Source organism: Idiotropiscis lumnitzeri, chromosome 16, assembly GCF_059441095.1.
Source record: "Idiotropiscis lumnitzeri isolate Australia: NSW breed Sydney's pygmy pipehorse chromosome 16, RoL_Ilum_1.0, whole genome shotgun sequence".
Taxonomy (NCBI): Eukaryota; Metazoa; Chordata; class Actinopteri; order Syngnathiformes; family Syngnathidae; genus Idiotropiscis; species Idiotropiscis lumnitzeri.
In genome coordinates, this window is record NC_142406.1 from 13,683,814 (window position 1) to 13,711,461 (window position 27,648).

General features: G+C 42.8%; 1 protein-coding gene across 2 annotated transcripts; it reads left to right on the forward strand.

Annotated features, from left to right (window-relative positions):
- The first annotated feature begins 2,742 nt into the window (after positions 1-2,742).
- Positions 2,743-15,454, forward strand: ptp4a2b (protein tyrosine phosphatase 4A2b). Of its 2 annotated transcripts, none has more exons than XM_088319314.1 (7): positions 2,743-2,906; positions 11,397-11,707; positions 11,989-12,097; positions 12,191-12,283; positions 12,375-12,505; positions 13,990-14,064; positions 14,209-15,454. In XM_088319314.1, the coding sequence occupies exons 2-7, from the start codon at positions 11,703-11,705 to the stop codon at positions 14,318-14,320; spliced, it is 525 nt and encodes a 174-aa protein (XP_088175440.1). In that variant the 5' UTR covers positions 2,743-2,906; positions 11,397-11,702; the 3' UTR covers positions 14,321-15,454. The 2 variants fall into 2 exon arrangements, with proteins under 2 accessions (XP_088175440.1, XP_088175442.1); XM_088319316.1 differs by lacking the exon at positions 2,743-2,906 and adding an exon at positions 6,218-6,315.
- Positions 15,455-27,648: the final 12,194 nt, after the last annotated feature.

Consider the following 27,648-nt stretch of genomic DNA (forward strand, 5'->3'; position numbering starts at 1 on the left):
CCCAAAACATTTTAACACTGAATCTAATGTCAAAATGATTTGTGTGCAGTAATTCTGTGTCAACACAAAATTTGAAAGCGTAAACGTCTAAAAGTTATTCAATACACGAAAGGACCATCACAGCAATATCGCAGTCTAATTATGCAGCCTAAAATGAGCAGTAAAATTATTTTAAGCCTTGATATAAGAATGTTAACACAGTGATGCCTTGAGATAAGAGTGATTTGAATTTTTGGAGATATGAGCTGTCGCTGGGTTGATTTTTATTTTAGTTTTTCATTTTATTTTACTTGTGAAGGCAAACTTGAGTTACAAGCATTGTCAATTTAAGACACGTCATAATAGGCAACTCTTCACAATAAAAGACTCCAAGCTCTGTAATGCCACTCAGAGTTGCAGGTTACTGTTAAAAAAAAAAGAAAATCAACGCCAATCAAACATTTTTGTATTTCAAGCAATCTAACAACTTTGCACCCGCTAGCTTAGCTTAATGCGAGCACATAATGGACAACACCTTAACGAATAGCAGCTGCCGTGGCAGTTTTATAACCATTTGGTATTTGAACACAAACAGTGGAGCAACACACGTAGACAGACAATATTACAAATAAAAAAATAAAAACATGTATCCGGAACGTATTGGTGGCACTTGCATTAATTAAAAAAAAAAAAGATAAAAATGCACTCGTACCTGTCCAGTTTGTCTCCACAAAACAAATGGTCATTATTGTAACGTGAGTCTACAAGGCAGTTCAAGGCTCGTTATGTACTGTATGTTAGCTTATTTTGCTAGCCTTCTATTATTGAACATATGAAATGGTGATGTGAATTACGTGTGGTTATTCTTCTATGTCGTTGTGTTTTATAGACAATGTCACTTGGCTTGCAGAATTTTCCCTGTGTGCAAATCATTTGACAAGTGTCAGTAAGCGCCATCATATCACAAATTGCTTTGTTGTTTTTGCTTTATATATCAATATAAAAAAGAAAAAAAAATACCGTGCTTCGGTTATGAAGGGATTTTTGTTTTAGTTGCATTTAATAAATACACGGCCATTCCCATTTGCACTTGAAATTAATGAAGATATTTATACATTTATGATAATTTAATAAGGATGCCAAAACCGACCACCGAAGCCAAGATCGTACAACAGCATTGATTACTTAATAGCATTTACATCATGTAGTTAGCATCCTAATGTTATGTTTGTCAAGGATTATTTGTGGAGAGTTTATCATTTGTGTCATGTACGATGTATCTACTTACCTGATTTTTCCCCCTCACACAAGGCTATTGTTGCGTTATTTTTTGCGCAATAAAATGTGAGTATAAAATGCACTCGTTTTGAATTGTAATTGTATTGTTTCTCCCCGCTAAAAAATCTACCAGTACTTGATTGTATTGATACTATTATCAATAAAGGCCTTCTTCTATGTGTCAAACTTCTGTTTTGTTTGTTTTCTTTATGGAGGAATATTATACAATATACAGAGAATATGTGCATTGAAAGATTAGTCGCCTATAATGAAATTGAAGCCGGTGTGATTAATCAATTATGTCAAGGATGTTTTTAAAGCGCAGTACAGCGGCAGGAAGGCTTTTTTTTTTTTTTTTTTGCACCTTAGAGTGAACGACCGACATATAAACAAATAAAAATGATTCAAAACACAACTGACCCTTATGCTAAATCTAGGAATTGTAATTCAGCATTTTTGGTGACATTTCAGGATCAATCTGGTGTGCACTATAACGTTTACATGTGAATCTACTTAATTTGACCTTGTGTAAACCTTTGAATACACACATTCAGACAACCACTGTTCGAGCACTTTTTGCACAAAATGCTGTTCTCGAACAGGAAGCTGTAAAGAAAAATTCACAACAGGTGTTTACTCCTCTTTGCTGTAATGTCGACGATGTAGTTCGAGAAACGCCCACAGGAGGGAGACATACCATTACAATCCGTTTCATGTTTAATCTCCTTTTGTATAGAGTACTCACAACCGAGATGACACGCAAGCGAATGTTCGTTTCTTGGAATGCGTGTTCCTCGTATGTGACGTCATAGCTATTTGTTCAAACCGTAAATGTTATAATATCACAAAATTAGTTAAACTATTAATTAATGATTATTTACAATTTCCTTATTTTAAACTACTTATTCCGTAGTCGGTTTGCATGCATTTAGATTAGATTCACGCGCTATGACTGAAAAGTGACTTCCGTCGTGTATAAATGAGCACTATTTTTAGGAGACAACACGCATTGTCTGCTCGTGGGCTGTCGTGCGATGACGCAAAACAAGCCACAAGCACTAAAATAATGTGAGCTTTCTGGAACTGTCATCACGGACCCGGATTCTTTTTACGTCGTACTGACGCCAGACACCTCGTGTTACGTTTAGGGTCTTCGTAAACGCGCCTTTCCAGAACGGAATATGAGCAAAAAACGGCTCGACTTCGCTTTGCACAAGCACTCATCCACCTTTATAAACAGCGCTATACAGCAGCATACGTGTTTGAATAGTTTACTGTTTCTTTGCATTGTCCAGGCAATCCTTATCACTTCACATTTCATAAACAGCTACTATTGAAGCAGGAATTTATCCCTTTGCGTGGAATCAAGAGAAATATATCAGTATAAGACAGCTATCAAATTATAAGGTCCAAACAGGCTTTTGACAAAAGGAAAATAACTGGAGAATTGATTGGATTTCTCTCGCCGCTTCCTGATACACCAACATTTCCGATCGCCATGAAAGTAACCACCAAGCAAGGTTCCTCCCTAAACAACAGACGAAGAAGCCACATTGAAGAGGAACAAAAAGCCAACTTGACAGCGCTCTCCGCACTCGCTCCTCTTTCTCCGGGCTAGTCACTGGATTTCAATGTTCGTCCTGCGCTTTGTAAGTATGCCGATCAGCCCCGACACGATCTAAAAGTATCCGATTTGCACACGTTCGCCAGCTACCAGTTTGGAGCCGCACCGCACGTCGACTTGCGCGCAGGTTAGCATTAGCAGCAGTTAGCTCAAGTAAGTTGAAAGTGTGTGGAGCACTATAATGCAGCCACGTTAACCTTAGCATGTAGCCGTTAGCGGCGTTCGTTTATCACCATCATGCTCTCGTATTTTAACCCCGACCGGGTTGCCGGGGGGTGTAATCACAGTGTTATTACACAAGCGCCGTGGCAATAACTGCGTAACGCGGGAAAAAAAGTGTCAAAAGTGGATCTAGCCTATTAGCTAACGATGCTACATTGCTTGCTATCAGGACCGTGGGGGGTGGGGGGTACTTTTTACGGTCACGACTAACAGGCGCTAACATGATCCTCAGGGCTTTGTTTTCATGCAAATCAAATCTGACACGCTCATCTTATGCTGCTGTAATTGTCTAAACAGAATCCAGGCTGTCTGTTCCACTTATTTGAGTCAACAAACGATGAAGAGAATGCTAGCCATTAGCTCAGCGGTGGGTTGGGGGGGGGGGGGTAGAGCTTTTACTCGTCGATTTAACGTGCAACGTTCAGTGTTGGATCCGATTAAGTGTTCAACGTCCGCGTTTCGTTGTTCACGTGCTAGATTTTGCGTCCGGGTGAGTGTTTTGTGCTTGTTTTTGCCATTTGGAGCTCAGCTAAAAAGGTGTAGCTGGCGAACGAGCTAAATGCCTTCCGCCCTTTGTGGCAAATCTTGACCCAGGGCACGGTTGACCTATTTCCTGTAATATTGAACATTGCACCATGCTTATATGTTAGTAATAACACTTTTGGAGAACAGCAACAATGCATGTTTAGTGTTTTTGGTATGGTCCCATAGCTGCGGCGATTTTAGTGGGAATGTGTGTAAAATTCCAAAGATTAATTGATTTTCATGTGCGGAGCATACTTGGATCTTTTAAATATGATTCCAATGATTTTCGTATCACTTTCCAGAGAAATTTAAGTAAAGTTCTGACTCTTTAAAACTGGCGAAAAGGCAAGGATTGCTAACTGAATGCAAAGACAATAGGAGTTGAGATTTGAGGAGCGACCTTTTTTTGTTGCATACCTGTTACAAATTTTAATTTTTCTCAATTCTTTGTCCAAAGAGTTCATATTGTTGGAAAGCTCGTTGAACACAGAAGCAAGCTACATATACTCATGATAAACTTAAATGATTATACTAAGCCAAAGCCATTTGCAAAATTAGTGTTGGAAGTGAGAGAAAATATGAGCCCTCATAGCTGGTCAGGTTGACATCAAGGCTGGCCGGGGTCCCAAAAATGTAACGTCGAAATGTGCCGTGCACTAGGTGTGTCTTTGCAATATTGTAAAATGGGAGGTGTAAAAGGCTCTGTCCGGCATTTGGCCATGTGGGCCGACCGACCGAGGTGAAAGGAGGAAATGTACTTGGAGAGGAAGTTGACTCGAGCAGCTGTGACACTAAAGGCCTAGCGCATTCCCATGCCTCTCAGTTTTCAATGTATGACCTTCCAACGGAGTCCCCCTGGTCAGTAATAATTTCTGGCGTGTATCTTAGGATACTGGATATGAGCTTTGAAGATAAAAAAAAATTGCACAATGGGGATGGGACTTTTCTGTGCAGTAGTTTTTGCCCTAATAAATATGGTTTGGGGTAAGGGCAAATGTTTGGTGTGTTATTGCCTCCTTGTTACATATTTAGATCCGTAGTTCTGAACAACGCCACAAGAAAAAAAACTTCATTTAGTTCCGTTAGTTGTCAGCAAACGTGTTTGAGGTGAGATTATTGGAACGAGGAGTCAGAATCACAATGTTGGGCTTAAACGATTAATTGAATAATTGGGTTATGAAAAAGGTCGATGTAGAATCTCGGCCTTGAAACTTGCCAGGTATCATTTTACGGTGTACACACGCATCGCTCAGACTAGTGCATTAGCACGATGGCTGTGAGTGCTAGTGTTTCACTCCTCTTCCCTCAGCCGTAGCGGTACGATAACCTGCCTTATTTCCGCCCATTTTCCCTCTAGCGGTACGCTTGCTCCCTCTGGTGGCAAACTATGTCATTGGTAATTTATTCAGTTGTATTTAACTTTTCAGTACAATACACTTACATTTCATCTCAGAAGTCTTTCTTTTAGTACTTTTATTTGGGAGGCTGCTTGGTGTCCAAAAAATATTTGCAAAGCACAGTAACAACAGTTGGAGCACATTCTTTCGTTTACTTTGTCAGTTTGAAGTATGCGCCTATCCATTCCAAAGCGCTGCTACTGTTGTCCTACTTGCTGAATGAAAACCTTTAAACCTAACCTTAGGCCATAACAGCTTAGTCATCCAAGAGGTGCAGGCCTATCATTCATCACATCTGTAACTAAATTACCTTCACGGAATGGTTCGTTGCACTGTAACCACCTGCGGATATCACAGTAACGGATGTGTGTGTGTGTGTGTTTCACAATGGCACTGACAGCAGAGATATATGGACATTATATAGTTGAACTTATAGTCCGTTCAAAACAATCAAAGGTTGTTTTCCAATCTCCAAGTACCAAACCCTCAAACCATAGAAGTTCTCCAACTAATAATTAAATGCACAGAAAATAGACCAAAAACAAAATGTCGGTCCGTCCAACACAGGTGGTTGATATCATCACTGTCCAACAAAAACATGTCCATATTGTTTTATATTTTCTGCAAAACACATTTCTTTTGCGATTCCAAAAATGTTTGCCGAGCTTACATGCGTGTCTGCAACTTGAGGTGTTGACGGACCAACAACAAACTTTCCATCCGTCAATGTGCAGCCGTCAATTTAAACCAGCGGAGTGGAAGGTCCTCATCATACCTAGCTGGAAGACATTCCCATCGCCGGTGTGTCCCGTTCTCCGTACTTTATGGGTTATACGCGAGTTCTGTTGGTCGGTGATGAGCGGTGCACTTATGTCATTGACATCAATCCGCAGGTCAAAATATAGAAGTGAGCATATCCGACTATTTTGAAATCAAATATCCTGCAGATGTTGTTTAGCCCCCCCCCAAAAAAAAAATCCCAAACCAACCCCTGAAAGTGATTTTGGTATTAGCCCGTCGCGGAATGCAAAGATTTGAAAGTACAAGTTTTGTTCTCATTTCGAGGCAGTAAGCGGAAGGCCACCGAGAATTATGCGTCGCTACGGCCACCTTGTGTGTTTCATCTGCTCTCCGTTGGTTAATGAATCATGCCCTTGTTAGCGCAACGTTCGTTTACGGTTGTTGCCACAGTGCTGAGATAGAGCAAGAGAGCGGCTCAGCGGCACTGGCACCGTCTGATATAATGACGACTTATCTAGACGCTGCGACACGGTGTCACTAAATCAACAGGTAGGAAACCCGGGTATATGATGGTGTGCGCTGCTGAAAATACCTTTGGATGCCAAAACCTTGTCCGGCGCAATTAGACCCGTAGTTGTAAGCAAACGTATGCCGCTGTTGGCCTTTACTTTTGCAGGCAGCGTCGTGGATTCAGAGCAACGGGGTTGTTGCACAAGAACAAGCTGTATTTTCCGGTTGCCTCGGTAATGTTTGGCTCCACGCTATTTTCTTGGTATCCTTAAGGAGCTTATTAAATGCGTGAAATGTGTGACTACTCTCGACATGACCTCAAGCTGTGAATAGTGGCCGTAATCTTAAGATGGTGGCTTTGATACCGACGCGAGTGCAGTTTCTCCTTTTTATGACTTTCTTAAATGAGGACTTTTTTTTTTTTTTTTTAAAGTTGCAAATGCAGAGATTAATGCCCAAGTTGTCACTGTTGAGCCACCGTCATTAAAAGTTGCTCCGTCAGCTGTCAAAGTTTGGCTGCGTGAATGTTTTTAAAGCGCCGTGCTCGTCTCTGATCCCTTCACAGGGGATACCTGAATTCCCTACGGACACATTTGTTAGCACCACTGAGGTTATTGTTGGTATAGCAACAGGCTTCCCCCCATGTGGCTGTCAGAAGGCCAAGTTGGTCTCTAAATGTCAGAAAAAAAATAATGGATGTCGCAGTGGGGGCTAAGCAACCCTGGAGCAACAACGTGAGCGGAAGAACGTTCTGTGTCCGCCAGCACAATTGAGTGATTTTGGTCATTTATGTTGAATTGAGCTGAATACGAAAGCACTTCTTCCTGAAAAGTGCTTAAATGTTTGTTTGAAAATATCGCGTTTGACACATGATTTTATGGAGCGTGCCTTCCACAAAATATTGCTACATTCTTTGGCAGATGGAAAAAAAAATAAAACATGGCGCCCCCTAATGACCAGATTTATGAACTCTTTCAACAATGAGCCTGTAATCCATTGCAGTTTCTGGGAAGGTCTGCAAACAAAAGAAAAAGTAAAACTATTTTTGAATAGTTAGTTGCATTATCTAAATGTGACTGAGTAACATCCGTAATCTCTTTATGGCATCCGTAAGTATGCTACTATTTGGTATCTCCAAGGTAGCAAGCCTCGATCTCTTGTTGCAGCCTTTGAACGTCCCACTTGTTATCTGGGCCTTCTCAAGAGACTGCTAAGGCGTTTGAGACGTGAGATTTACATTCTCGTGTGCGTGACGACGTTTATCTTTTCATAGAGCGAGGGACGGTTGTCTATTAACTTGCCTCCCTCCTCGCATACACATTTTAACAGACTTCAAAAACCAGAACGACTGCAAGAAAAAGCAGAGTTTGCTTTAACGTGGTCTCAGACACTTTATATAATATTGATGTTATGCAATTTTTTTTTTTTATGATTTCACAGGCTCTATTTTTTTTACCATGACCTTGGATTTAAAGTCGACAACAAAGTCATCAGACAGGAACTTTCGGACTCAATGTCCTGCCCTGTTTGTACTTTGTTTTGGACCGTACCCGACCCTGTAACAGAGAGCATTATGCATTCGGACCGCTGGACGAACTGGGTCTTGGACAGGCTGCAAATTGACTACGTCGTCTCTTGCAACGGTTTAGGATAAACATGAACTCACGGTCTATTTTCGGCTGTGATCCACAGACTCAAGACTAGAGAACAAATTCGCGCCCGTCGTCTCATCAATGTTGACGCTTGCCAGTTCGCCGAAGCTACTAAACGGAAGCCCCATAGAAACATTTGGCGACCGCCGTGGTTATGTCATCTGCCAGTCATCGATACGCTTTGCTCCAATTCCTGGCACATCAACTCGTGTTGCTGTCAAGTAGGATTTGGGTTAACGTTGCACTCATGCACTTTCCGTCTCAGTCTTTAGTGGCTTTCACTTTTGCTTTCGGATAAATTGGCGCAGCGGTGGTAGAAGAGTCGTGAAAGAGTCAATTAGCCCACCAAGACATCTTTGAGGCGATTGGAAAAATAAGAGATTTTTTTTTGGGGGGGGCATGAATTTTGTTGGCACTCTATGTTGCAAGCGCATGGTGTGAGATCTGCCCACCCCGACAGTCAACAACACAGACGTCATAGCGCGCAGCCAGAGAGGCTGTTGAACACGTGTGATCCTCCTCGGGTGGCTTTCCTCAACGCCTTCGACTCATTTATTGTTCATATCTCATGCCGTCTTCCGGACGTATTTGACGACGGGCGTCTTTACTTGGGTCCATTCTGGTTTTAGACCAAGTTATACCATCAAGTAAGAGATGAAACGGTCAGGAAATTTGAATTGCTTGACGAGAGCAGCCATCATCTCAGCCAAATGCTGTTATTGCGATATTGCTAAAAGAAGACCACAGTGGTTGTGATGATCACAGAGATGAGTCAGAAGTGAACATGCTCATCTCCGGTTCGGGTTCTCTTCCTCCTCCGTTTATTGCCATAAAAAGATACTAGATGCTGTAGTAAAGCTATTTTAAAATGTTAAAATAGCAATTTTATTACAGTTTGTCCGCCTAGAAAATGGAATTCTGCCTTTTGGAAATAATTTTACCGTCATTCTTGGATCTAATACAAAGCGGCGATTGTTGAAAAGGTCAACACTTGCAGCGCAGAGCTCCTTTCACGCAGGTGTCGGCAGTATGTAGGGCATAGGTATCTTTGCCTTTATCTCTGCGGCGCAGTTCATGTTGCGTTGACTCCAAGGAGAACAGAGCTTCCTCACTAACCCCCCCTCCTTTTTCGTACGTCCTCCTTCACCAAGCTTCAACAGACGACATGTCACAACCCCCCGACCCACCACCACCACCCCTTTGCCTCTATTGACTCAGCTCCCACACAGCAAATTAGCCCTCCAGCTGCTTGAAGGTTGTACAGTCTGGTCATGCCCAGTCTCCAGTCTGGATCCAGGCAAAACAGGAGCCAGACTCTGGCACAACCCTCAGACTCTGGCACAACCGTCAGACCACGAGACAGGCCAGGCTGTATTGGAACAGAGAAAATGGAGTGAGACATTACGTTTTGTAACCATAGACTACCATGTCAACATTTCTGGTTCGTGACATTTATATATTTTGTTCCGATCCTCACGGCCCAAGTCTAATCCCGACCATCTTGCTTCACTACTATAAAGTCGAATGAATATTGAGATGTCTCGATTGTCGTGGGACTCAATGGAGACTTAACGTAAAACGATGAGTTAGCAGTTGCAGAATACCCCTGCCCTGTTCTCATTCTGTTGTGACACTATCGCTATCACATGTTTAGGTTTGCATGTTCTTTTTGTGCTCCGAGATAGCACCGGGCGCCTTATCGGCAAGCGCAACCTCGTTCGGCTCGCTCACAATTTCCCTTTTCCCTCTCACACACTTTCTGTTGTTTCTCTTCAGACAACTGTTGATTTTTTTTTCTTTTTTTGTTGGCCGACAGCTGATTTTGGGAAATCCTCAGTGAATCTGATCCCAAATCTTCACTCACTCCCCATCTTGTTTGCTCTTTCTATTGCACATACATCCATAATTTGTAGGCCCTTCCCTGAACAGTAAAGCATGTGGTGAGCGCCAAGGGAAGTTTCCCCAAGGGACCCTTCGCTGGGCTGCAGCCTTTCTCGTCCGACCTTTCTCCCAGTTTTATTTATACTGTAAAGATAGTCTGCATTGAAGCTAGCGTTTCATTACCTGCCACCTGCTATGAGTTTGCCTTAGCCTTCAGCAATGATTCTTTTTAAAATAGTTTTTGTTTTGCATTAAGTGTCGGATTATTAATTACCATTAATCGTAATGTCCCAATAAAAGGAGGAAAAAAACTTGAAAATGTTACGATTAATCGAAAAAAATTACAAGTCAAAGGGAAGTCTCTGCCTCGACACTTTGCAGTGATCTTTTTCACATTGAACAGATGATATAAAAACCAAAAATTAAGAAGCACTTTGATACACAAGCTGCCGAGTGGACAAAAATAACTGCACGTTTTTGTGTTGAAGAATGTAAAATACATTTTCATCCGATTAATCAATGGGATATTCGGTAGAATACTGAATTCTACAAATATTTCCTAGTACATTTACATACGATTTGAATAGATTTATATTTTTTATCTTACCATGCGCACCTATGCAAACGCGAACATTGAATTTAAATGCTAATTCTAAGTGCAGCTAAAATGCTTATCAACCTTTCATGTCTGCATCTTGTTTCCTGTGTGTTCAACACGCTTTGGCTCGCACGAAGCGTGTGACTCTAGATTGAGGTAACTCATATTTTTTTTTTTAAAGTGATTTGCATGCCTTGCCGTCAACACTGTGACAGCAGGCTTGACGTTGCGTACAGTTGACCCACTTTTGTGTCGGGAAGCTCGCCGTTGCATTTCTTAGTCACACACACTGTACCCGATGTCCATTTCACAGCATGTAAGCCAGTGTTCTGTTTTACCCTAAGATCAATGATTGGATCTCATTGCATTTTAACTTAAGAGCGCCTGACAACTTGAAGCGTGGGACCGGCGGGCCCGTTTGAAGCTCTGCCGGCCCCGTAATCCTCACCTTGTGACTTACAGCCTGTGACAAAAAGTGCTAAAGTCCAAGCTCCCTCCGTGCACTTCCCGCACGCCGCCTCCTTCCTGTGCGTCGCCGGCGAGCCACTCTTCCCTTTAACCCTGCCCACTTCACATGTTGCTCCGAGACGGCTCCAACCAGTTAGTGACGACTGGGTTTAGACCGTCAAGGGCTTGGCGCTGCTCGGCGCTTTAGAGAAGTGTGTGTGCTCTTGTTTGAGACAGTGTGCTCAAAGGTGTCATCAGGTCATATCTGACTCATAAATTAAGAGCATGCTGGTTAATTTTCTTTTTTTTTTACACTACCAGAGTTATACTTTGAATGAAAGCAAAACAAAACGCTTGAGAAGTTTAGAAGCCGCCATTGATCTCTGAGCACAACGGGCATTTGCGTTCAAAAAGCAGCAGCGTTTTATTGTTTTTCTCACAGTCTGCATTCATGTGTTAATTCTTTCTGTAATATCTGAAGAGTGAAACGAAATGTAGTCACTGACTCGCCCGTTCTTGTCTCCCCCCCCTTGTGTTCACAGGCTTTCTGTGTTAACTTGGGCCGTACCTATATGGCGTGTGTGAGCGGGGAATTTTGCCAGGCACAGCACCTCACCACTGCGGAGAAGTGAATCGGCTGCCCCCCGAAAAACTACGCCACCCAGAAACCTCCTTGATTGGCCATTGTCCTTGGAAAAAGTGACGATAATTTAAAAAAAAAAAGGAAGAAGAAGCCCTCCTGGATAACGAACGCGTAGTCCTCGGCCCAACTGCCACCAGCGCCAATACGACAACTCTTTGCTTTTCCGCTTTCTCTTTGAACAGCCAATCACAAACAGCTCTCCTGAATGGGGTAAACAGACTCAGATAGTCTCTTGATGTTTTTATTTTTACAAATATTTCAGTTTTGGCTTCTTCTTTTTTTCCATCTTGGGCTGTTGGACTAATTTTCATCCTCCCCCCGTCCTTCTGTGTTCATCACCCTCATTAGTCGACCCTCCATTTCCTTGTTGTCCTCCTTTTTATTTATTCAGCCATTTCCGCAAGTCTCTCTTACGCTTCTTGACATCTGAGCCAAAAAGTGACGTTTTGTTTTCTAAGAGTTTTGTATTGTAATTTTTTTCCCCCCCCAAGCCGTCTCGCCAACATGAACCGCCCCGCTGCCGTCGAGATAACCTACGAGTGCATGAGGTTCCTCATCACCCACAATCCCACCAATGCCACCCTTAACAAGTTCACCGAGGTACGTCTGCGTGGCTTCGGCGTTTAGAAATACATCCGTTTACGAGTGGTCTGGTGGTGTACTACTTTTTAAAAAAAAAAAAATGCTTGACAGGAGCTAAAAAAGTTTGCGGTGCACACGCTGGTGAGAGTATGCGAAGCCACCTATGACAAGGCTCCAGTGGAGAAGGAAGGGATTCAGGTTTTGGTGAGAGACCGCATTGACCTTGACTAGCGTTTGTTGTTTCTCTCCTTTTCTGCTGAATATTTGACCACTTATTTTGTTTCCGACTGTAAAGGACTGGCCCTTCGACGACGGCGCCCCTCCCCCAACCCACATCGTGGACGATTGGCTCAAGTTGCTCAACACCAAATTTCGAGAGGAACCCGGCTGCTGCATCGCCGTGCATTGTGTTGCAGGCCTTGGCCGGTGAGTCCATAGCTAAGAGTTTGAAGCATAATTTGCAGCCGACCAAAAAATTTCTCAAAAATAACACTGGATTGTATAAAATTCTGAAGTCATACTTGACTGAAGCTCTCCTTTCCCTCTTGCGAGGGGCATGCCCGTGCGAAAAAAAAATTTCCTTTACCCCGAAAGCTTGCACTGTACCACATTCAGGTTAATTCTGACTCTGTCTTTTATATCAGCAACAGCGTTGCCTTTCCGTTGGGGATTTGGAGCTTACACTCCAGGCAACGGTGCGTTTTAAATATGGCAACTGCCATTGGCGTCATCCCTTTCAAACTCGGCGGTTGCCACAACAACGTTCAACATACTCAAGTTATTTTTAGTGTATTTGTGTTGGCCTCGACATTAGCGAGACTAGCTGCGCGGGCGGCCGAATCTGCAAACGGCAGAGCGATATGCTCGCTGTTGTTTACCAACGTGCAACTTAATTACATGCAACACGGATACATAAAATTAGCAGACTCCCATGATCCCCCCCCCACTGTGTTCATTCAACATCTCGCCTCTTGGTCTGCTCTTTAACTAGGCCATCAGCGGCTGAGTTTATCGAACATGAGCACCGATGCTTCTCAATCATGGCTGAAAGGCAACCCCGTGATGTGATCTGTCGGCCGGTCATGAGCTTGTACTGGCCAACCGCACGCATTCACTGACTCAATCCACGACCAGCGTGCGCAGAGTAGTTCACACAAGCTGTTCTCGGTTAGAAAAAGTAAAAAAAAAAAGGAAAAAATAAGCCTGAAAACAAAGTAGTCAGAGGCACATGATGTGGGCAAGCTAGTGGGGGGAAAAAAAAAAAGTCTCCTGACCACAAAGGCACATGTAGCCAATCAGATCCGTTTGGCCTCCAGCGTTTTGCATTCTGGATGTTGTGTAACTGTCATTCTTGGTTTTGGTTTGTAGCTTAAGTTGTCTCTTCCTCAACCCCACCCCCCTCAAATCTCCCGTTTTGGGCACCTCAGTTCACACCACGCCCTGCCTTTTCATGAAACTCTTCCCCTTCGCTCACTTCCACCGCCTCGTTTTATCTCATCATTCATCATCTCCTTTCTCACATTCTGCGAACCTTGCGGGAAACCCAAAGGAAATGCCCTGCCAGCGTTGAGATTTGACCTGTCTATGCCTCGTGAAGGTTTTCATTTTTTTTTTTTTTCTATATTTGTTTTTCTTCCCCGGTCTCTTTCTGGTGAGAAAGCAGAACACTGTCGTATTGTAGCGCGCGTAGCGTGAACCCGGTGCACCCGCAGGGCAACATGAACCTGTGCACCCCTGTTGATTTCCCAGGCTTGTTTCCCAGGTTTAAACACCCCTCCTCCGCCCCGCCGTCGCACCGTTGAACCATGTGAACCGTGGCATTTAATCTTCTCTTCTTCTCTCCTCCTCCTCCTCCTTTTGATTCCCGCGCTGTCTCCTCTCACCTTGCGCCGGATTTGTCCACCTCTCAGCGCTCCGGTTTTGGTGGCCTTGGCTCTCATTGAGAGCGGTATGAAGTATGAGGATGCCGTGCAGTTCATAAGGCAGTAAGTAAAGTCTCTTTATTTATTTATTTTTTTTGTAGAAAAGAAAAAAATCAAACCGTCTAAACTAGCGTCTAAAGAAAAGGTTGTGGAATCAGTCAGAGTCAGTCTAAGTGACACAAACTTTGGCGACATGTTCTTCCGTAGGAAGAGACGCGGCGCCTTCAACTCCAAACAGCTTCTTTACCTCGAGAAATACCGACCGAAAATGCGCCTGCGCTTCAAGGATCCCAACGGCCACAGCTGCTGCGTGCAGTAAAGCCAGCCCACCAGCACCTGCCTATGCACCTCGAGTGGGAGGGGGGAGGGTGAAAATAAACGAGGAGAAGCGCTAGCAGTAATTGTTGTGATGATTTGTAAACACTGAGTCATGGTTAATTGAACAGAGAACAAGCGAGTGATCGAATGAAGTGAATTCCGATGGTGGGGGTTACACCAGCTGAACCAATGAATGGAAGGTCAAAGCACACAGACGGGCCCACCTCGCGGTTCTACTGTCAACCACGGCCCGCTATTGTTTTCACCTATAGTCCATCCCGTTTTTTTTTTTAGTTTTGATTTGATTATTTTTTTTTTTGTACTTTTGCCTTTTCTCCCTCCCTCCACCCTCTTCAGCTACAATCGTGGGATATTATACTTCCATTTTGTGAATTTTCTTTTTTAATTTTTACACATACAGTGGTGATGAAAGGATGGAGATGGAGAAAAAAAAATCTGATTTTTGTTTCTGCAACAAATTAATTTTATGATTGGAATAGATTAATGTATCTTATAAAAAAAACATGTTTAAGCCGATTTTGGTGTTTGGGATGTTTTTAATTTAATTTTATTTTTTCTTTCTCGCTGGGGACGCCTGACAATGCAGGAATGTTTTTCCTCTTTTTCGTTCACTTGTTTTCATTCAAGTCACTTTCATTTTAAAGTTTCACAGTGTTTGAATATGTCTGTGATATTTATTCACAAGGTGATATGTGTGGGCGTTGCACGTTTGGCAGTGGGCAAGGACACTGATTTCCAATCGTTTAATTTTTCTTCCTTTTTGAGAGCCCTGTCTTTATTTTATTTTTGTCATTTTCTTGGAGTGCAATAGTCTGTCCACCTCAGTAAAAGCCCACCGAACTGCCGTTGACACCCTGCACACAGGACGAAACTCAGAAACCTCCAGGTACATTTATTTTTCACCGTAACAATAGGACTACCCTTAAGAGGCGCGCACACAGTCTGAGTACACCCCCCACCACCAACCCCCTTATCTGAAAGGCTAAGTGGATAAGAATGAACATGGTCAGTTGTATTTTTTTTTTTTTAAATTGTTGTTCCCATTTATAAAAAAAAAAAACATCCCCAATTCGTATTGGTTCTGTAAAGATAAAAATAAATTGAATAAAAAGCACTCGTCTCTTCATTTAACGATCCGATGCTTTGAAAGTTGTGTTTGTGAAAGGTTGGGTTAGCAAGTCGGCGGTGATTGATCACTTCACGGCCAAAAGTGAGTCACGGACTTCAGGTACAGCTTCAGAATTATTTTTGCTCTTCCAACTGGGGGTGTGTGGAAGTTTTGCAGGTGCTCAGTGTTTATTCTTCCACTAAGCCGGGCTAAAATCGAGTGCGATAACAGGAGGCCCTCAGAGCTAAACTGATTCCACGCCCGTCTCGTTTGACCCTTGCTTATCAGTAATGACCGGAAGCTGTGCGCGTGTCCTTTTCCCTGGTGGAGGATGAGTCAGCACCACGTGCAAAGAACAGGGCGACGTGGTGCTGCTAAATGACTCACAGTTACAAGTACTTCTGATCATCTGGCTTAAGGCCAACGGGCACAACCATTCAAACGGCGCCCCCTGCTGCCCAAATCTGGTCATAGCACTGCACTGAAGAGAAAATTACAGGAACTGTCAAATCCAAACAAAAGTCTCATGAGCCCGCCACAAAAAAAAAAAAACGAGAGGGGATTTGTTGAAAGAATTTGTGAGAGGTCTTTTTGTGACTTCTTTTCTTTTTAATTCTTGTGAATGCAATTTTCTTGTTGTGTTGAAAAAAAAAAATAGAAATACCTTTAAAATAAACTGAAACGTCTTATGTTGATGAAACTAGCTATAATTCATAAAACGGAGACAGTTAAAATTATACCAAAAGACAGACAACAGAGTCTCATGCTGAGTACAACAAAAATGTTCTCATTTATCCAATCAATTATTTTCAGTACGTCACTGCAGCACAAACTAGTTGGCCAGAAAAAAAAAAAAGAAAAACACCTCCAAAATGATTGAGGGTAGTTTTCCACCATGGAAAACAAGAATTAAAAAAATAAAATAGTGAACTTTTGGGACGTGTCATTGGCTGTTTTTTTAAAAAAAATTTATTTCATGGGTCAGAGATATTGCCGACACGTGATTATCACAAACAACCATAAGTTGAACATTTTGATACTGGGGACATTTGAATTGACGGCAACTGACAAATGTTGATAGTTGAGCACAAAGTGGCCGCTTCTGGAAACTTTTACAGATTGATATCAGGCATCACACAATAGACGCCAAAATCTTAACCGTGAAAGAAAACAAGAATATGCTCAAAGGCTTTTTGGATTTGTTGCAAGTCACATGTTGAGGGATGCGATTGAGCGGAGGCGCTGTGCAGCTAATGGATTGGAGCCCCCAAGAGCTTCCCGTTGCCAGTAAACATTTCCATCCAGCGAGACAGTCACTGTTTCCTTCAATTTAATGTAACTTGAGCTTTAGAAACACTTGCAATGATGCCCTGATCACTTATTTAAAACGGCATAAATTTTGTGTTGTGGCAGAGAAAAAAATGTTAATCGGGAATCGGCGCACACCTACAAAGTGCCTCTGAATAATCCCAAATCAAGTTCTGTTGCAGCTGACATTTTTATTTTACTTTCTAGCAGAAGCCTGAAGATTTTATGCTTACACAAGCTGCAGTTTTTGAACCGTTTCCAATTCCCTCCACCTTATGGTTCGACTAAAAAGGAAACAGACGGACGGGGGAGAGGTCCTGCACATGCGCACACACGAAAAAAAATAAAATTAAATGGCCCACAACACCCCACTCAAAATGCATATAATCAAAATAAAGATTTGTATGAAAAAAAAAAAAATCCCTATTCTTCAGGGGCTTGCCGGGCTCGAGGCGTGAAGCCCCCACCAGAGAATCCACTCCGCCCGGGATTCGCCCCCAAAATAAACTAAAATTTTTAAAAAGTGTCGTCCGACGGACTGGCCGCCAAGAGAAACCAAACCACTGCACACAAAAAAAAAAAATGGGGAAAAAAACAAAAAAAAAACTCACACATGCATGGTTTGATTGTTGCGTTTTTGTTGGTGAAAAACTAACAGGGAGACCAACTACAGAGGGGGAAAAGGGAACACATGAAAACAAAACATGGGATGTGCACTTCCACCCCCAACTGCCCTCGTGCACCAAACGGATGAACTGACAAGTGAATAAGCCGAAGATGTTATGCCAAAAAACGAAAAAGTGGACCAAACAAAAGACAGCTGTACCAAAAGAAAGAAAAATGCTTGAGACTGACTGGCCCACAGGACAACTCATGACACGACGCTGCCAGCCAGCCCTGAACACGAAAGAGACGTCCTCCTTTTAAAAGTTTGCAGGTGGCACACCTGAAATCAATCAGTGCCTCTCCCCCGCCCTGATTGGCCGGCTGAGCTGGAAACGAGGCGACCAACCAGGAAAGAGGCGGGGGAGCGGTCTGGCACACACACACACACACACACACACAAACACACACATTTTTGGTGGGGAGGACTGTGCCTTTTGCCAAGCTAACGGCAACCACAAAACTCTTGCAGACTTTAAAAATGCATGTTGGCTCGTGGCTTTGTTTTGCTAATGAGGTGTGACTGAAATGTTTGATGGCGCTTGCGCTCATTTGAAAAACAAATACGCTTAATGTCATAAATATTTGATACGGAAATGAATATATGTAAAAGACGTACATGAATTAGTCTGTTCTGATCCACTGTCTCGCGTTGAATGCACACAAAGGATTTGCACGCAGCGTAGTGATTCCCCACAGGCTACGCTGCTACGTGCCTTTCCCAACCGGGTGTTTTGTAGCGTTTAAGAATTTCAACATCCAAAGGAATTAGTTGTATAACATATTTTTGGGTGTCTTGTTTTTCAACGAGTGGAATTTGTCGAACCAATACTTACTTCCAAGATTTAGGCACTTAAAAATATTAACTCCGACGGATAATAACATTTAGTTGCTGTGTTGTGAAAATAGGTTAAATGTGTTGGGGAAACCTCATTAACAAAATTTACCAAAGAAAGTTTTAAAAAAATGAACAAATTGGACATATGTGTCATAAGCGCACGGTGTAGTTGTAGTTAACTTTTTAATTTATAAAAAGCATTGTGTTCATTTTATTTTGTTAATAATTTTTTTTTATGTATTTATCTTAAAGTTAAATAAAATTGAACCGTACCTCATAAATGTATTGAAATGTTGACACAACACTCAGACAAAGAAATATAAACAAATTATTAAATAATGATTTTTAATGAAAAAAAGTTCAATAAACCCTTTACCTGAATCAATATTATAGAAAGATATTAACTGAGTAGCCTTGACTTCCCCTCAATACAAGCACGTTCCCTCTGTTACCACCAGATGGGGGTAAAGCCCCACATAAGCAACCTCTTGTTACATCACGCGACCACTGGAGGTCAGTAAAAACACACCGATCGGCTTTCTCCTCCTCTTCAGGTTGCACTGCTGTCTTTTGTGAAGCCTGATGATGAATTGTGTCTGGCAGCATCCTGGATGCCACCAGCCTGCCGAGACACATTTTGCCACTGTATTGTGGATGTTTGGAGTCAACAGCGTGGTAATTAATAATCACATATTTAGAGGAAACCTGGGGCTTGTTTAACTTGCGCGCGCCTCATTCATGGAACATCCCAAGAGAACGGATCTGAGGTTCACTGAGTAATGTGTGTTTTCACCTAGCTGTTTATTTAAAGAATGACAAATCGTGCAAAGTAATGCAATAGAAATACTTAAATATATTTTTCTGGCGTTTTACTTCTAATCCCTTCATTTGCCTTTTTGTTACTTTTTCAAACTTCTGACGACACTTCGTGAAAAAAAGAAGCTGTAAAAATAAAAAAGATCTTGATTGATTGAGATATTGGGGAGGGCGGGGGGGGGTCTTAGAAGGTCCAAAAACAAAACAAATACTGCAGCTAATTTGGGGTTTAAACTTGGGCTAGCGTTTCAAGTGAATTAACAAACTAACATTATGCTTGTACTAACAAGATGGCATTAAAAAAAATGCATGTCTTATGTTGTTTACAAGCTCTCTTGCATCGGCTTCACTTTGAAGCTATCAAACTATACTTCCGATTGCAAAATTAGCCAATGGTCATAAATGAAAAAAAAAAAAAATACGAGCACAACTTCCTTGTTCTTCCTGACAAGACAGAGACATTTTAAATGTCAGAAGTTCGTGTTTTTTCGTGAGCGCACGGCGTGCCCTTGGCCCCATGGCAAGAAGCGAAGCTAACGTCTGGAGTGTGAGTGGATGCTGAATGACAGGCGTACTTGCTGCCAGTCAATCAGCGGGCCTGTCTGACCTCTCTCACGTCTTTCTCCCTCTCTCTGGAGTGACACAAAAAAATAAATGTGTCATCCTCCCATGTGACATCTCACCGCCTCTCTCACTCAACCGCTTGCTCTCTCTCTCTCTGTCCCCCTGGACTAGTTTGTCTTCCGCAACGAATCCCCTCTGGTTTATCTCCGTGGACATCCCTCCACTTTTCTCCGACCTCTTCTCCCTCCTTGGCATATTTATTCACTGGTTTACTTATCGGCGACGCTCTCATCTTCCGACTCCAGCTGCCGCTTTCCATCTTCCCATTTTTGCTCACGCAGGGTCAGCCTCCATCCCCCGTATCTCTCACTTTACGTTTCATTTCGGTCTTCCAGACCCCCCCCCCACCGCTGCGGCACCCACTCCCCGTCTCTCTCTTCTCAAAAAGCAAACTGAAAAGGCACATGTATTGCTACCTTAACTTAAAAGTTGAATTTTTCCAGTGACATGATGGAAGCTCAAATCAATTTTCCCTTTTTAAATGAAGTGAAATGCCATTCATCGATTGTAGCGGTGTTGCTTTGGCACCATCTTGTGGCATCTTGTTGCCAAGAAACTAAGTGGAAGTAAGTTGAGGAGTTTCATATGAACCATCATGTGGCATCAATGGCTATTTTTTTTTTCATAAATAACTAGGTGAGTTTTGGTATTCACAGCTGGGCTGTGTATGTTAGCATTAAGCTAGTTGGACTATTTCTTCAATGAAATTATATTTGTCATTTATACAATGCTTAATGTGTTAGTTTTTTTATAAGCTAAACTTTAACTGGGAGTGACCAAGTACAGTTTGGAGACTGTGAGATTTGTTATATTATGTTTGCGTCGCTGCCGGAACATAAAAAATTACATACACAGCGGCTCACATTTATTTTGGATGTAATTCAACAGGTGACCGCTAGATGGCGGCACACTATTATGTTTTTATACATTTGATTGAAATACTTTCTATTTTCACTTTTCTTCTAAGTCAGCCTAGTTTTTTACGTTAAATGTTACATTTAACGGATGGTTCTTTGTCTTTTTGTGCTCCGCGATTGGCTGGCAACCTTTTTCAGGGTGTGATTTGCCTACTGCTCGAAGACAGCTGGGCTCCAGGACCCCCACGACCCTCGTGAGGAAAAGCGATTCATATAATGGATGGATGATTATTGACGTTTATTGTGAGTTAAGTTTTTTAGATTGAAAAAAAAAAAAAAAACAGGATTTGTTCATTATAAACACAGCGGGATCGCGTTTGCGACGATCCTCACGTCTCTGGGTAGGATTCCACAATTGAATAGAGGGGCCTTGTTGTTCCTCTCTTAATGCACTTATCTGCATTCATATCAATGGCCCCAAAGCAGCTGTGAAAGGCCAATCCATGCTGACACACAATGTGTTAAGTGGCTGTTTTAACAAGCACCCGTGCTAATTGGCTGTTTGAGCTTTCTCCTTCTTGTCAATTCAGGTCATGATTCGCCACAAGACCTCGAATGCGTTTAGAATTCCTATCCCTCCGTGTGGAACTTTTACTAAATCACTTTGCGTGAGACAAAGTGCGCGTCGGCGGTGCCCGCGATGCGCAGAGCGTGTTCTCCACTTCAGCACGTACCTGATTAGCTTTGGAAATGACAAATTTGCAAGCGAGTCATGCGGTCGCACAAGCGCGCACGCATGCACATACGCGGCGTGCCCCGAGTAATTAGGATCCAACTGTTGTTTCTTTAGAATTCAGCTCAGGGGGGAAGACTGGGACAAACCACATGTGGCTCATTGAACAAGCGCATGCATATCGGCTTTTGAACACAAGAATGCCTTGTCATTCACGCAGGTGGATTTTTGAGCGTTATCGACATTATTGCTCAGCATAATTTACTATTTGATGCCAACAGCATGCAGCAAGAGTCTGACGGACTTCCAACCAACGGTGACTGGTGAGCGTCATACACATTTAAAACCGAAATTCTTCCAGAATCTGTTTTGCTAAAACGCATCTGTCGGTGAGAAAGATGATGTGCTAAAAGCAGGAAGGCACAGGTGCATCCTTTGCAGTCGCCGGTTGGGCACCTGTGAGAGGCGTTAAAAACAGCGGAAGTCGAGAATTTAAAGCAGAGCGCGTCATTTATGTTCTCACGTTAAACCGTCACTTTCGAGCCGCGCCACATGTTTATATAACAAGGGTTGACGCATTTAACTGCACCGAAATAGCATTCATTAACTAAAAGGGGAGCTGCAGCTGGTGGAAAAAGCCACTATTAGGCCACCGGAATGAATTCAGTGCCACTGAAATTGCGGAATAAAAAAAAAAAAATCATCAAGGGCCATAGCACAGATGGACAGATAATGTGATATTTACAACAGCTGCACTACGTGGAGGGCCGTTTATTTTGACACAAAATATTCAGTGCCAACCTGAAGTTTAAATTTGGGATGAAGATGGTACGCAATCTGATGGGATTTAAATTTGAAAAAAACATAATTGAGGTATAAGTGACCCGATTTACGAGTTTTTCAAAAAAGCAACCATCGATTTTTTAGCTTTGACTTGCGAGCAGAAATTTGCGCTCTATATATGGAAAATTTCCCAAAATAGACATGTTCCTTCGGACTGCGCCTTATAATCTGAAATATATTGTATGTTACCAATCGCATTTGTGACTCACAGTCTATCGTGACAAATACTGAGACGACATACTCCACTGGCTATCGACCATTTGTAGAACTTCAAACAACGACAACATAAAAGCAAAAGGAAGCAGCTATGCGTTTTAAAGAAATAACTTGCCGGTAAGATGCTCACAGAGTCACGTTGTCACTTGAATGAATGAGCATGAGCGTATTGATGTAATTGGCTGAAACAACAAGCAACGGATAAGGCTGCCGCGCCGCTCATCACTTTGTGACACCTTTGTTCAACGACCGCTCTAAAGCGAAGCTGTCTGGTAGGATTAGACATTTCTTGCATCTGATCACTTCCTTGTCTCCTTAGCTCACATCTCAGGTGGAAGTGAGGAAGACACGGCAACAAATCAAAGCGGGTCGAGTGGATTATCCCCAACTTTAGTTGGACAGTCTGGTAATTACCGAATGAGGAAAATCTTAGCTAGGCGATCGCGGCGGTGAGTTGGACTGTACCTACGAATCAAGATAACACATCGCCTCAGTGTGAAAATGTCTTCAAGCACATCTGACCACAAAGTTGCCTACCCACTTTTCCTGAGGTGAGTGGCACACACTTGTCTTATAGATGGTGCTATGGTGCCATTTTGATGGTATGAATAAGTAATTATGAAGCTTTTTGGGGGCGCCTCAGGGACCATCCCTTATCCCCTGTGAATTTAGTCATTTATCGGTTTGTGATGCATTTTAAATATAAGTAGCGACTTATATTATTCAAGATCTCCTATGAACTGGACAAGTGTTATTCAATACAATACAAGTGAATTTTAAAAGTTCATTTCACAACAGCTGGAGCTGCAATATGGAAAATGGATGGATGGGTTCTCATCTATCAAAACTGTATAGTATATTTGCGCTTCACTGACGTTCCCTTGAGCAGGCACCTTTTCAAGGGTCGTTGGTCCAAGCGCTCTTGACGTCGACATCCCCGGTGTTATGTGCTTTGGCAGACTGCTGATCCCTTTGGAGTGAAATGGCTGCCAAGGGTTCTGTTGCGAATGCCAACGTTCCCCTCCAGTCTTTGGCTGACAAAGAAGCGAGCCAAGTCCGTCGTTGGGTTCAAACCGCTAATCAAAACAAAAGCGTCGCGCTGTAAACAAACGCCACGGCGCTGGCTTACCAATGTGCCTCGTGAAGGATATCGTCCTCGGGATAGCCCTTTGATTGAGCATCGAATGGCGTAATTCAAGTAATGGCTAAATCATTGGCTGGCTCATGCTTTCCTTTCAGGGATGCCCTTTCTTACTATTGATTGTCAGCACAAAGCTTCACTCATTGACTGCTGCCAGAGTGATATGCCGAGTGGGTGAGAGCGGGATGGAGAGGTGATCTTACCATTATCCCTAAAGTACTCGACTATTGTGGGCAGATAAAAGTGGCGTCAGCGCTCTCGGATATGTTTATGGCACACCGCTGTGAGGCGAAGACTCACTCAATACGTGCTTTTACCGTTCGTTGTCGCATGGAAGTTCAAACGGGCTCATGGGGGGCCTAGCAGCCAGAGGGATTACTTTACGTCTCAACATGCTTACTTTAATCTAGAATCGTTTTACAATCTGACATGGAATTTACCTGGAGTGAATTCAATAAAATGAAAAACGTGTATAGTAGGGAAAAGATTTGATCGTACCAGTCTTGTCTACAAAAGTACTCGGCTCTGTCAATTGACAGAAAAAAATAAATACTCCAGTAAAGTGAAAATATCTGAACTTAAATGCAGTAACAATGTATTTAATTTATCTTAATTGTGTATACGGCAATATACACTACAAGACAGCCACTGGGCATCCAGTTTAGATGGCTTTGGAATGAGGAGTGCATTTCCATAAATAGAGAACGTCCCTAAGGTAGATGCCTCATCAAATCGCATGCCAAATGAACACCTCTATCAACTCCGTAGACTCTGGCTTTCTCTTAAAATAAATAAATAAATAAATAAGTTGATAGCAGGAAGATCAATCTGTTGCTAATCCAAACATCAGCACCAATAAAGAATATAAATGCCACCTCAAATGAGTTGAAATATTGAGTCCTGCGGTATGTTGCCAGTTCCCTTAAAACATTCACTAATAACAAAATGTATGCACCACACAATTTGGGTGAGTCTAATATGTCGTAACGTCATTGGACCTCCAAACTTTTGAATTTCCCCATTTTTCAATTTTGTTTTCTCAATTTACTGTGCTCTCACAAGGAGCCCAAAAAAAAAGGACATTTTTACTTTATGATATGAGGTACTCTTAATCGATTATCAGGTGGCGTCTTGGTTTCATGATGGCAACATGTGAACGTATTAACAGTGTCAGATAACTTTTTTTTCATGTGCCGTTATTTTTATCATTGTATTTGAGCCTAGTGTCCCTAAAGAAGAATTGTCAAAGCTCCCGCAGTGGGTCTCATTATCTTGTGTAGACAGATACACCACAGATAAAATGGCACAAAAGATGCTTTTTTTTATGTATGATTCTGAGCCCGAGATCAGGTGTTTGCATCTAATTACATGGATCTAAATGTCTTTTGAGCATTTCCCCCCGGGGCGCTCGCTTTACCACCTGTTTGGTTTGTGTTTCAAAATAGCGTTCCTTGCTGTAGTAAGAGCAGAACGAGGCACGGTGGCATTTGATGATTGCTAATAGCAAATGCACAGATTGCAGCGGGGTTTGCATGCTTTGTAGCGGAAGGCTGAAAAACTGATTACAGTCAGCGCCAACGCGCAGCACTTCACTCAACTTCAACAAGTGGAGTCGGCAGGGGACACCTGAGACGGCCACATAATCGACAGCTTATACAACAAATCTAAACTCTGACCTCTGCTGGTTTGTTTTCCCTCACCGTCTTCCCGCAAAGCTCGCTCCGGTTTGACGCGCATGTATAATTCAAGGCCGTTTCTGTAGCGCTGCACATATACAAAGGCACCGTGCGAGCCCTGGTTAGTATTCTGAGTGTTCCCCGCACAGGCAAACAGACACCTCTGTCAGGATGTATAACAGGTTTCCTGTTGGTGTAGGTAATGGAAGCATCTGCGCAGGAAATGGCGGGGAAACGAGAGGTTGAGGAAATGAGGAACTTCATGCATATGCACTGATGTGCTATTGGGCGCGCGTGTGTCTTCTCAGGTGTGTTAGCGAAGAGAGCACCGTGCCGGTAATACGCGCAGGCCTTGAGCATCTCGGAGGCAATTTCCGTCGTAAACAAAGGCGGGATGTCGAAAATAAACCGAGGCGGGGAAGCAAATCAGGAATTGCACGCCCGTGGGGCCTTGTGTTCACACAAGTATGCGCGGTATAATGATGTCGCTAAATCCGGCTCGGCGGTCGGATTGCGCTAGTTGTTAGCGACCGCTCTGCGTTCAAGGAGAGTCACCTCCGGCTTTCTCATCAACTCTGTGTTTGGGAAAAGGAGGAGGACAGTGAAAGGTCTTGGAAAGGCTTTGCCAAGGCCTGGCATCTTGGAGGTAATCACAATCTCTCTCCAGGCTGCCAGGGTCTCCACTCAAGGACTTTGCCTCACAAGCAACACATGTAAGGTTACGCGTAAACTGCCACGTAATCCGGTCATATGGAAAACGAGGCAAATGTAAAACCATTTTTTATGCCTTCGAAACTCCTTTTGTCCTAACAGCCAGGCTCATGTCTCGTCACAAGCTGAAATGGAGTGAATTAATATTAAGTGACAGGTTTCAGAAGCGCAAGTCATGAAATGCCCTTTGTAATACCTCCACAAACCGAGAAGGCACAGTGTGGGTGTCGCTCTCACAACTGTAATTATGCGCCGACAAGTGGCAAACGAGCAGCTCGAGGGAGCAGACCGATGAGTTGAATGTTCAGTTCAAGCTTAGAATATCACAGCGTGGGAAACGATAATCGGGTTTCCTCTTCAACTCTTGGAGACAACCAAAATCCAAGAAAAGACTATCTTGCTTTGAATTGACCATGGCGACGTCAACTCTGACAACTTTATTTAAATAGTACTTTAAAAACAACCATACCTCTGTACAACGTGCTGTACAAAAAGTAAAACGCTGCTTAGCGTTGCTTTCTTAAGCTTGAAACCACGGATAAAAAAATACGATGAAAACAGCAAGGGCCTCAAAATTGAACCCTGTGGAACACCGTATGACAATCAGCCAAATATGCAATATGTGAGCATCTACGTGTGCATCAGGTCATGTTTGAATCCAGTTTGAGATGCTTTCAACACTATCACATCCCTGCTGTCACCTAACCGCAACATGCACACACATTTATTGTCGTTTCATTGCCGATACAGCTTGCATGTCCGCTTCTGTATTTCACAATATGCCCGTGTTCCATTCGGTGTGAGATATGGTTCCTGATTTCATTTATGTGAAGCAATGGCGGCTCTTATCAGCGCAAGAGTGAAATAGCAGTGGATCGGTGTTGTTAATATGTCAGTCCCAAACTGACGGAGTGTTTCCCAACTGTGCGGAGACTTGCTCGCCGCAGTGACTGAGGGATGTTCTCGCTTTGTGATTGTCATCCCGAATCGTATCTTGGGCGAAAACCTATTCAGGTATAAAAAGAAAAAAAAAACTTTCAATTGGTTCAGTTGGTTGTCATTCAATCGACTTTCCGTGTTTGAATTTCACTTTGACATGTGACGATCCTGCAAGAAAAGGTGTTCATGCAACCTAATCAATCATTTTTGGGAAGATTCAGTGAGAGCTAGATTATATTCCTCACCTGCCATGAATAACAAAACACCCTTTATCGATTGGAGTCCAATGGCTTCAGAAAATTATACAAAAGCAATCTGAGTGACAGACAGCTCGAAAGTGACCGGAGAATGTTTTTAATTAAAATAGCACACAAGCCAATTCCACGATCTTATAATGCTAAATCATATTCTTTAGCCCCATCTGTTATTGAATGTTATGGGATTTCGTGCTGCTCTGGGCTTTGTTGCTCAGTAATTGAATCTGATGGTGCAGTCCAGATGGAAACTTTGTAATCTTAGAAACAACAAGCTGAGCTGTTGGCTTGCCGAGATAGCCGAGGAAAGCATCGACGCCCGGCCAGTCTCATCCGAACCCGCGAGCATAACTAATGATCACACTTTCTTTTTGCCTCTCATCAAAGCGGCAGTGGCATGCGGGGATTTTAGGTTGAACTGTACTTGAAGTGTACCGCGAAGGAAGAACAGGCAGCGAGCTTGCGCGTGGCCAAATATAGACAAGCGCACCGGCACAACATTAGTCAGCTAAAATTTCTTCCCCGGCTTCGGCTGTGAATATAAATATCCACGCAGGTGTTAGCTTTGCGCATTGCTCAGA

Excerpts from the sequence above, each read along its gene's own strand:
- ptp4a2b (XM_088319314.1), top strand. Across the intron at positions 12,284-12,374 it reads AGGAAGGGATTCAGGTTTTG|GACTGGCCCTTCGACGACGG; the intron begins GTGAGAGACCGC and ends CCGACTGTAAAG. Across the intron at positions 14,065-14,208 it reads GCCGTGCAGTTCATAAGGCA|GAAGAGACGCGGCGCCTTCA; the intron begins GTAAGTAAAGTC and ends GTTCTTCCGTAG.